The sequence below is a fragment of the Salmo salar genome, chromosome ssa10, assembly GCF_905237065.1.
Source record: "Salmo salar chromosome ssa10, Ssal_v3.1, whole genome shotgun sequence".
Taxonomy (NCBI): Eukaryota; Metazoa; Chordata; class Actinopteri; order Salmoniformes; family Salmonidae; genus Salmo; species Salmo salar.
Genome location: NC_059451.1, coordinates 97,011,483 through 97,023,270, shown reverse-complemented (window position 1 = coordinate 97,023,270; position 11,788 = coordinate 97,011,483). Strand labels below are relative to the sequence as shown.

Sequence of the window (11,788 nt, the reverse complement as noted above, 5' to 3'; positions counted from 1 at the left end):
CAATTGGCCCAGCGTTGTCCGGGTTAGGGGAGGGTTTGGCCGGCAGGGATGTCCTTGTCCCATCGCGCACTAGCGACTCCTGTGGCAGGCTGGGCGCATTGCACGCTGACATGGTCGCCAGGTGCACAGTGTTTCCTCTGACACATTGGTACGGCTGGCTTTCGGGTTAAGTGGGTATTGTGTCAAGAAGCATTGTGGCTTGGTTGGGTCGTGTTTCGGAGGACACACGGATCTCGACCTTCGCCTCTCCTGAGTCTGTATGGGAGTTGCAGCGATGAGACAAGACTGTAACTACCAATTGGATACCACAAAATTGGGGGGTAAAAGTAAAAAAAAATATATAGATATATATTATATATATATATCTATGTATATAAAAATATTTTTTCCCCTTCATCAATCTACACACAAATGTATGACAAATAAAAAACGGAAATATCACCTTAACGTACAGTTGAAGTTGGAAGTTTACATAGACATTAGCCAAATACATTTAAACTACATTTTTCACAATTCCTGACATTTAATCCTAGTAAAAATTCCCTGTTTTAGGTAATTTAGGATAACCACTTTATTTTAAGAATGTGAAATGTCAGAATAATAGTAGAGAGAATGATTTATTTCAGCTTTTATTTCATTCATCACATTCCCAGTGGGTCAGAATACACAGACATACACTCAATTAGTACTTGGTAGCATTGCCTTTAAAGTGTTTAACTTGAGTCAACCGTTTCGAGTAGCCTTCCACAAGCTTCCAAAATCAGTTGGGTGAATTTTGGCCCATTCCTCCTGACAGAGCTGGTGTAACTGAGTCAGGTTTGTAGGCCTACTTGCTCGCACACGCTTTTTCAGTTCTGCCCACAAATTGTCTATGGGATTAAGGTCAGGGCTTTGTGATGGCCACTCTAATACCTTGACTTTGTTGTCTTAAGCCATTTTGCTACAACTTTGGAAGTATGCTTGGGGTCATTGTCCATTTGGAAGACACATTTACAACCAAGCTTTAACTTCCTGACTGATGTCTTGAGATGTTGCTTCAATATATCCACATAATTTTCTTTCCTCATGATGCCATCTATTTTGTGAAGTGCACCAGTCCCTCCTGCAGCAAAGCACCCCCAGAACATGATGCTGCCACCCCCCTGCTTCACAGTTGGGATGGTGTTCTTCGGCTTGCAAGCCCCCCCTTTTTCCTTCAAACATAACGATGGTCATTAAGGCCAAACAGTTCTATTTTTGTTTCATCAGACCAGAGGACATTTCTCCAAAAAGTACGATCTTTGTCCCCATGTGCAGTTGCAAACCATAGTCTGGCTTTTTCATGGGGGTTTTGGAGCAGTGGCTTCTTCCTTGCTGAGCGGCTTTTCAGGGTATGTCGATATAGGACTCGTTGTACTGTGGATATAGATACTTTTGTACCTGTTTCCTCCATCATCTTCACAAGGTCCTTTGCTGTTGTTCTGGGATTGATTTGCACTTTTCGCACCAAAGTACGTTCATCTCTAGGAGACAGAACGCGTCTTCTTCCTGAGCGGTATGACGGCTGCATAGTCCCATTGTCATGACTTCTGCCAAAGTCGATGCCCCTCCTTGCTCGGGTGGTGCTCGGCGGTCGACGTCACCGGTCTTCTAGCCATCATTGATCAGTTTTTCATTTTCCATTGGTTTTGTCTTGTCTTCCTACACACCTGTTTCCAATCCAATTAATCATGTTGTGTATTTAACCCTCTGTTTCCCCTCATGTCCTTGTCGGTGATTGTTTGTGATGTTATGTTACGTGTATCAGTGTGCGGCGGGTATACCATTTATTTTGTACTTTGGTTTTGGAGTTAGTTGTTTTATTAAATACTCCATATTAACCAACTTGGTTTCTCCTGCGCCTGACTTCCCTGCCACCTACATACACGAATATGACACCCATGGTGATTATACTTGCCTACTTTTGTTTGTACAGATGAACATGGTACCTTCAGGCATTTGGAAATTGCTCAATGATGAACCAGACTTGTGGAGGTCTACAATTTTTTTCTGAGGTCTTGGCTGATTTCTTTTGATTTTCCCATGATGTCAAACAAAGAGGCACTGAGTTTGAAGGTAGGCCTTGAAATACATGAACAGGTACACCTCCAATTGACTCAAATTATGTCAATTAGCCTATCAGAAGCTTCTAAAGCCATGACATCATTTTCTGGAATTTTCCAAGCTGTTTAAAGGCACAGTCAACTTAGTGTATGTAAACTTCTGACCCTCTGGAATTGTGATACAGTGAATTATAAGTGAAATAATCTGTCTGTAAACAATTGTTGGAAAAATTACTTGTGTCATGCACAAAGTAGATGTCCTCACCGACTTGCCAAAACTATAGTTTGTTTCCAAATGATGTTAAACCAATTGAATTTACCACAAGTGGACTCCAATCAAGTTGTAGAAACATCTCAAGGATGATCAATGGAAACAGGATGCACCTGAGCTCAATTTCGAGTCTCATGGCAAAGGGTCTGAATACTTATGTAAATCATGTATTTGTTTTTTATTTTTAATACATTTGCAAAAATGTTGTTTTTTTTAAAGTTTTTGCTTTGTTGTTATGGGGTATTGTGTGTAGAGTTATGAGGGAAAAAAGTTATTTAATCAATTTTAGAATAAGGCTGTAATGTAACAAAATGTGGACAAAGCGAAGGGGTCTTAATATTTAAATGCACTGTAGATCACTGATACATACAGTTGCATTTTAAAGGGCATTTGTCTTGTAGGCCATGCCTGTAATCCCCTGAAGTTCCCTGGTTTATGGATGTATTGTGCAATATCAATGCAATGAAAGGACCAACAGAATAGTGACTACAGTTGACACTGGTTACAATGCTAACAAAGCAACAAAGTAGTCTGGCTAGTTTTCCATAGAGGAATTTCCACTCATGGATATTCATTTACATAAGACACACATCTGAATGAAATTCTAAAGAAACCAGCTAAATGGAATGTTACAGGTGTATTGACGTGAGTAAATGATGGGTCATTCATTCCCCCGCAATGTAATCTTACTGGTGATTTTGATACATTATAATTAGCCGACATGCTTTCCCAAACCCAGTCCCAAATCAATTCATATCTAGGTATAAATATCCAAAACAAAACTCCAGAACAAGGTGGATGGCATTTCAACTTCAGTGAGGCGTTCTATCTACACGCCTGTTGTCAAAATAGAAATCGATGCTGATCTCTCTGTATAAGAGTCAGATTGATTTAATACATGTTTGTCATACATCCTATTATGTCTTGACCCTGACACAGTTTGATTGCTAACTTCAGTGTGAGAGCGAAATTGCCTGCTTTGTTTGTTTCATCATCAGTTGGTGACAAGATTGTTTCGCAGACTAACTTTCACTTTCAGACTGGCGTTTGTCATCGCGTAACACCCATTATTATACCAAACCAATGAGTTGGATACACATACATGCATTTTAATATTAAAGTACCGTCGGAAATACCATGTTAAATTAATCTCCTCCTCCTCTCTGTCCAGGGAAACTCCCTCTATCTGACATCATGACGCCTATAAAAATTCTTGTGCCCAGCAATGTACCTGGAAACAATTACAAAAACACTTAGTAGTACACTTCCATTGTATGACAGAAGTACGTGGCTCAGCATTAACGATGCAAAGGTAATATTTTTCATATTTGCACGTGAGGTAAACAGATATGTTCTCGCAATATGCAGACTAGAAGGCTAGTTATAGTTACTGATAACAGTTACCGTAAAATAGAGTTAGGAATGGATATTCCAATGAGCTCGGCTATGCTTACTAGTGATTGTAGTGTGCTTCTACTGTAAAAACCATGGTACCCTACCGATTGAATTGATTGTTGAATGTATAGTGCAATGATACAGTCTCTCTCCCTCTCTCCTTTCACTCTCTCTGTAAAATTAACAAGTGCTCTTCCATTGACAATTCGCTCACCAATGTTTCAGCCACTGTCTCTTTTCTGAAGTATGTATCTGCTTCCTCTCTGTACGTTCCAGCCGCAACCCCAAACCTCAGTTTGCGGACTGGCTGATAGAACAGGTGTGGACCGGGCAATACGCCGGGTTGTATTTTGTGGGCAACAACAAGTTCAGAGTCCCGTGGAAACACATCTCTAGGAAGGACTGCTGCGAGGACGACAGTAAAATATTCAGGGTAAGGCTTACATTGTGGAAGGTAGTGCTTTGAAGAGTTTCAAGGAAATAGAGGCTGTGGTTTGATTGCAAACTGCAGGTCTTGAGTCAAGGTATTGTAATGTTATACAAATATATTATTAACTTGTTATGACACTTCAATTCGCCTTTCATCATTGTTATATTGACAGGTTTGGTCAGTTGGCATTATTTTGCCTCCTAGCTACAGGATATTTCAGAAATTAAACTTCCAAATTCTTTGGTGGTTACAGGCATGGGCAGTGGTCAGTGGTAAAATCAACACGCATCCCAATGACAAGGCAAAGTGGAAGACTAACTTCCGCTGTGTACTGAACAACCTGACCAAGCGTTTCATGATGGTGGAAGACCACTCCAAGGACTCAGACGACCCCCATAAAGTCTACCTGATTATCAACAATGAGTGTATGATCGATACGGCTTTTTGTAATGTATCTAAAGTGTCACAAGACTGTGTTAGCCCACTGTGCTAAAGCCTAAGCCAAGCTCAGTTAGCCAACGCAAGTCTCCTCTTGCCCCAACTTTAATTTGATTATGTCTTCTTGTTACAGCTAACTATGGGAGCCCACACATAGAGGAAATTGCTGTGGAGGACTATGACATTGACATCCACAGCTCTCTCACCTCTACAGGCTACACCCCCCCAGGCATGGAGGTACAGCAATATTACATCTATATTGAACTAGGAGCTGGTTGTCCAATTCTGCCCTCCTAGAAAGCACTATTCTATTTATTCTGTTCTATTCTCACTTGTTTAGTATTTTTTGAGGACAAATTCATTATCAAACCATTTCAAATCTGTGAATGTATTTTTTCTCCAAACAGCATGATAATCTACTCAAGCTTGTGAACACCTTAGACCTGAACCAACATACTGGTACAGCACACCTCCCACCTGTAGAAAGTCAACCCCTTACAATGGGTTGTTTATTACTCACACACAAAAAGTATATTTTTTTCTTGAGAAAGCTTTCTTATGAGATAAGAGACCAGTTTTCTCAAATCTCCCTTTTTTTCTTCTCCACAGAGGAGTGGGCAGAGAACTATATACACACACACCACCCAGTGGTACCAGAAGACTGCTACCCCTTCCAGCCTCTAACAGAGCCCCAGCCAGTCTCCCAGAACCACTCACCACCACCAGTCCCAGTACCAATACAGCAGCCATACGACCACGGTATGCAAGGTCCATACATCCACAAGTCAATAAAAAAGGAAAAATACATACGTAGAAGTTGTTGTTGTTATTGTGTAAATACCGTTTTACCATGTAGTTCTAGTCATTTCTGTAGCGTAAAATAAAGTGAATTTCAGTCATGTAGTAAAATGTGACCTATTTGATGAACTCTCCCATCTCCCTACAGTTAACCAGGATGCCCTGCTCAACCTGCCTGCTGCCCAGCCGTCTCTCTGTGACCTGGAGATCACCATCTCCTACAGGAGGAGAGAGATGCTGAAGACCCAGGTGTCAGGCCCCCTGGTTCAGCTCCACTACCAGTGTGATATCCCTGAGCCCAACGCCCAGACCCTCTGCTTCCCTAGCACTGACGGCCTGCTAGACCACAAACAGGTAGGGGTGCTGCTACTATTCACCTGCACTACTATCTGGCGTTCTGTGTACATACCTGTGGTATTCCAATGTGTGTCTTTGTTGTATACAAGTGAAACTGACTGGTCATTCACTAGCAATGCACATAGCATTAAGAAACACTAACAACAAGTCTTAGCAACATGACAAGCAAAAACTATTTTTTAAATCCCAGACTAACTTCTCTGTACCTCTTTCTTCCTCTGCCTTCATTTCCACCAGATTGAATACACCAACCGCATCCTAGGGAGCGTCCAAAGGGGTCTTCTCCTGGAGGTACGAAACACGGGTATCTATGGTTACCGGCAGGACAAATGCCATGTGTTCTCCAGTACTAGTGACCCCAGAGAGGCACACCCTGAACCCAGGAAGATGCCCCAAAATGAAATGGTACAACTGTTGAGCTTCGACAAGTACATGACTGGTAAGTTTGGCTCACCGGATTACACAAAGACAATGAAGACCGCTATGAAGAATCAGCTCACACACACACACACACACACACACACACACACACACACACACACACACACACACACACACACACACACACATATCTCTCAGAGACAGACACAAAGCAGTATAATGCTATCCTCTGTCCATTTGTCTAATGTCAGTGTTTTGACATCTATGAACCCATTTAGATCTGATAGCATTTAAGGAGAACAGAGGAGGCTCTCCTGACTATACCATCCACATGTGCTTTGGAGAGAAGTTCCCAGACGGAAAACCCCTGGAGAAGAAACTCATCATTGTCAAGGTAAAAATCTCTCTCTCTTGAGCTTTAACCATCAAGGCAACAGCCAGCTTAGAGTAACATAGAACAAATTGGTTATGAACTAATATTTATTGTGTGTAATCTAATGCAATTACTGCATATGTCTTTTTTTTTATAAATCTCTTCTCTCTAAATATTTTCCTCTCCCTACCCCTCCACTCTCCTCTACTTTCCTCTCGTCCCACCTTCTCTCCGTTTCCCCTTCGCTTCCCAGGTGGTTCCCTTGATCTGTCGTCACTTCCACGAGGTGGCCCAGGGGGAGGGGGCGTCTTCCCTCCAGAACGACAACATCAGCCTGCAGATCTCCCACCACAACAGCCTGATGGAGCTTATCAGTGCCACCTGGCCCGACGGCCCAGAGCACACCATGGGGCAATACTTCTAGACCACCAATCGTACCACATCTCCACCCACCAACCCACCCAGCCTATCTAGGACTAGTACTAAATAGACCTCTGGGTCTGTCCCAATCACGCACTTTGGGCCTATCCCAAATTGGTCCTATGGTTGTGTCCCTAACCCTGGTTGTGTTACTTTACTCTACTTCTAGACCAAGACTGGTATCTAATAGACCTCAGCTAGGTCTTGTTTATTTAACTGGTCCATTACTCTACTGATTAGCTATATCACTAATTTAATATTCCCTCAGGAAAAACATTTTTACAAAAAGTATATATGACGCAATTATTTGTAAATTATCTGATCTGTAATTATATGTACAATTCAAATGTGTAGATATTTGAAAGTGTTGGTCAATTTCTTCAACAAATGATCAGGTCTATATAATTATCAAACATACATTAGTAATGGAACGGAAACAGACTCTTTGTTTAAGTATTAAAAAATACTCCTTTAGTAATACAATTTGTAGGCAGAAGTTGGTACAGAGTACAGTATAACAGTATATGATAGTTTCTCCCCAAGTTCTGCAAAATGTCTAAGACATGCTGTAACTCATATAGCCTCCCCAATCCCCCTTACGTAACTTTCCCTAGCAACAACATTTTAATAAATCTAACCTCCCCCTGACAGCAGGAACCATCTTATCAGCAAGTAAAAACTCAGAAGTGGATTTGACCGAAACTTGACCTTTCATCACAAGTATAGGGTCATGACAAGGTGAACGAGTAAGCATCTTCTGACAGGTGGCTGGTTTCATCAGGTCTGTGGCAGCTTTGTGTTTTCAGAAAACCAGATAACCACGGTGGGATCCAGACAGGAGGAGTCTGAATGTAGATGCCTTCTGATAATGTCTGAAGGTCACAACACTCAAAACAGGTTTTAACACACACACAGAGGTCTCCTGAAGAGGAGACCTTACAGTTTATCATAACATAATTTATTAACCCTTTAAAAGGTATAAGGCCTTGGCTTAACCCTCTTTAAAAGTCAGACAAATGTTGATAGTGTTACATTATTCTGATGATGAATCTATGTATCATATTGCTATCAGTGTGTAATGCACTAGGCGAGGCCATTCTTCTCTTGTTAGGTTAACAGAGAATATGACATTGTTTTACAACTGTTTGTGGGATAGGTATTTAATAAGTGAACATCAAATCAGCCTGTCAGTATTGAGTGTCTCATTTAGTGGTCTGTTCTCTTCTACTGAAGAATTCCCAGCTTCTGTCCCTGTGGGCCACACTTTAAACCTGTCTTGGTCGCTCAATCCTTCAGTCTGTTTTCTCTTATTATTTTTTCTTGAAAAATGTATTTTATTGTATTGAAACTCAGCAAACAACTATTTTATTGTCATTGAACAGCACATTGTATAGTATGCAAAATAGGACCAATAAACTCTTTATTAGGTAAACCTGGTTCATCCCTTGTTTCATTTTACCTTTATTTAACTCGGCAAGTCAGTTAAGAACAAATTCTTATTTACAATGATGGCCTACCCCTGCCAAACCCTAACCCGGATGGCGCTGGGTCAATTGTAGGCCACCCTATGCTTCCAAATCATGGCCGGTTGTGATACAGCATGGAATCAAACCAGGATCTGTAGTAATGCCTCTAGCACTGAGATAAAGTGCCTTAAACCGCTGCGCCACTCGGGAACCCCAACGTTGTTTTACATGACATGACAAATGCTTCTGTCTCAATGCAATCTCTACAACAGTTATTTATGGGATGTTTACTGTTTATTGCTTACTTTAGTACTGTACGTCATCATGCCCCCTAACTAGTGTTTAGGTACATACAGATAAGGAACTGCCAGATGTGTCATAATAGCCGGAAGTAAAGCCGCACTAGGAGCTACATTTGAAATTGAATATATTGAATACATGAAGTGTGGAAGAGTGGAAAGAATCGCATTAAAACATGATTTAAATGTATTTTCGAAAGGGCTGTGGTCACCATTCATGTAATACATTAAGGCAAAAAATAAAGTAGGGTGACTGGTTGTGGTGGATTAACCTTAACCCTAACCCCTAACCCTAACCTCTAGCCTAGCTAACGTTAGCTAGCTGGCTAACGTTAGACACCAAGCTAGAATCCGTAACTTATCATACGTTTTTCAAATTCGTAACATTGTATGCGTTTTGAAAATTCGTAACATATTGTACCTTTTGCTAATTCGTAACATATAATATGAATTGTAATTCGTAACATGTCATACGAAATGGGTGATGGACATCCACAAATGAATACATACCCTACGAAACGTAACATATCATACTAAATGGAGCATCTCGGATTTACATACAGAATAATACGAAATGCTCTGAGACCAAGCTGCTTCATAATAGATTCAATGACATCTCAGATTGATTTATTTGCAAAAAGCGACAGTTTTGTTACAAACAAGACACACTGGTTTGGCATTGGAGAAATCTGGTAAGATGAATCTATTTTAATAGAGTAGGTAGGCCTATTAATACAGACATTGGTGATTTTACCACTGTAATTAGATCAACATTATTATGTTATTGTCAATGAATTGATTAGCCCACTAACCGCATGTGTTAAATGTGTAGTGTAGGGCTATGAATTGGGCAGCTAGTAGGCTACTTGCTAATAGGCTAATTATGTTCTGGCTCGCCAACTAGCTACAAGCTCAGAAACAAATTGGCTGGAGGCCAAACCTAGTTGCCAACCCCCATTGTATATTATACACTGAACAAAAATATGAATGTATAGTGTTGGTCCCATGTTTCATGAGCTGAAATAAAAAATCGCAGAAATGTTCCATACGCACCAAAAATGTATTTCTCTTAACTTTTGTGCACAAATTTCGTTACATCCCTGTTAGTGAGCATTTCTCCTTTGCCAATATAATCGATCCACCTGACAGGTGTGGCATATCAAGAATCTGATTAAACAGTATGATCATTACACAGGTGAACCTTGTGATGGGGACAATAAAAGGCCACTTTAAAATGTGCAGTTTTGTCACACAACACAAAGCCACAGATGTCTCAGGTTTTGAGGGAGCGTGCAATTGGCATGCTGACTGCAGGAATGTCCACCAGAGCTGTTGCCAGAGAATGTAATGTTAATTTCTATACCATAAGCTGCCTCCAATGTTGTTTAAGACAATTTGGCAGTGCGTCCAACCTGCCTCACAACCGCAGACCATGTGTAACCACACCAGCCCAGGACCTCCACATCTGGCTTCTTCACCTGCGGGATCGTCTGAAGGGAGAGGCGGGGTGCTGAGGAGTATTTCTGTCTGTAATAAAGTGCTTTTGTGGGGAAAAACTCATTCTGATTGGCTGGGCCTTGCTCCCCAGTAGCTACACCCCTGCCCAGTCATGTGAAATCCATACAGGGCCTAATGAATTTATTTCAATTGACTGATTTCCTTAGCTAGAGAATATACTGAAAATGGACCAACTGTATTGAACACTGGTTTCATCTAGGAATGCCATCACTTTGCAGGCAGAGATTTCCACTGCTAGTACTAGTCACTAGTCAGTCACTGGCCTGTTTTAGTCTACTGCACTTTTTTTAAAGTAATGCTGTCTTGTCATAGCACCGCAGCTAGGTAAAAGTGATAATGTTTAACATAGATAACACATTCTAGGGTAAGTGAAGGCTGTTTGGACAAAGATGCTTGATTGGTAGGGTTGAGTTTGATGTAACACTGTGAAGCGAGCATTTAAAGATATTCTGTAATTACTTTAGATAAAAACTTTGAGGCACCAAAATAATACCCGGGAAATTATAATAAAGTATATGCCATTTAGCAGACACTTTAACCTAATCAACTTAGTCATGCGTGTATACAGTCGTGGCCAAAAGTTTTGAGAATGACACAAATATGAATTTCCACAAAGTTTGCTGCTTCAGTGTCTTTAGATATTTTTGTCAGATGTTACTATGAAATACTGAAGTATAATTACAAGCATTTCATAAGTGTCAAAGGCTTCTATTGACAATTACATGAAGTTGATGCAAAGAATCAATATTTGCAATATTTGACCCTTCTTTTTGAAGACCTCTGCAATCCGCCCTGGCATGCTGTCAGTTAACTTCTGGGCCACATCCTGACTGATGGCAGCCCATTCTTGCATAATCAATGCTTGGAGTTTGTCAGAATTTGTGGGTTTGTGTTTGTCCACCCGCCCCTTGAGGATTGACCACAAGTTCTCAATGGGATTAAGGTCTGGGGAGTTTCCTGGCCATGGACCCAAAATATCAATGTTTTGTTCCCCGAGCCACTTAGTTATCACTTTTGCCTTATGGCAAGGTGCTCCATCATGCTGGAAAAGGCATTGTTCATCACCAAACTGTTCCTGGATGGTTGGGAGAAGTTGCTCTCAGAGGATGTGTTGGTACCATTCTTTATTCATGGCTGTGTTCTTAGGCAAAATTGTGAGTGAGCCCACTCCCTTGGCTGAGAAGCAACCCCACACATGAATGGTCTCAGGATGCTTTACTGTTGGCATGACACAGGACTGATGGTAGCACTCACCTTGTCTTCTCTGGACAAGCTTTTTTCCAGATGCCCCAAACAATCGGAAAGGGGATTCATCAGAGAGAATGACTTTACCACAGTCCTCAGTAGTCCAATCCCTGTACCTTTTGCAGAATATTAGTCTGTCCCTGATGTTTTTCCTGGAGAGAAGTGGCTTCTTTGCTTCCCTTCTTGACACCAGGCCATCCTCCAAAAGTCTTCGCCTCACTGTGCGTGCAGATGTGAACCTGCCTGCTGCCGTTCCTGAGCAAGCTCTACTGGTGGTGCCCCGATCTTGCAGCTCAATCAACTTTAGGAGACGGTC

The 11,788-nt window shown here is 41.2% G+C and overlaps 1 protein-coding gene across 1 annotated transcript; it reads left to right on the top strand.

Annotated features, from left to right (window-relative positions):
* The first annotated feature begins 3,626 nt into the window (after nucleotides 1-3,626).
* irf7 (interferon regulatory factor 7) lies at nucleotides 3,627-6,948 on the top strand. Its single transcript, NM_001171850.1, is given in 10 exon segments — nucleotides 3,627-3,664; nucleotides 4,024-4,180; nucleotides 4,431-4,602; nucleotides 4,749-4,852; nucleotides 5,023-5,074; nucleotides 5,225-5,374; nucleotides 5,562-5,767; nucleotides 6,008-6,209; nucleotides 6,430-6,545; nucleotides 6,778-6,948. Coding segments are annotated over 10 exon segments (1,368 nt in total).
* Nucleotides 6,949-11,788: the final 4,840 nt, after the last annotated feature.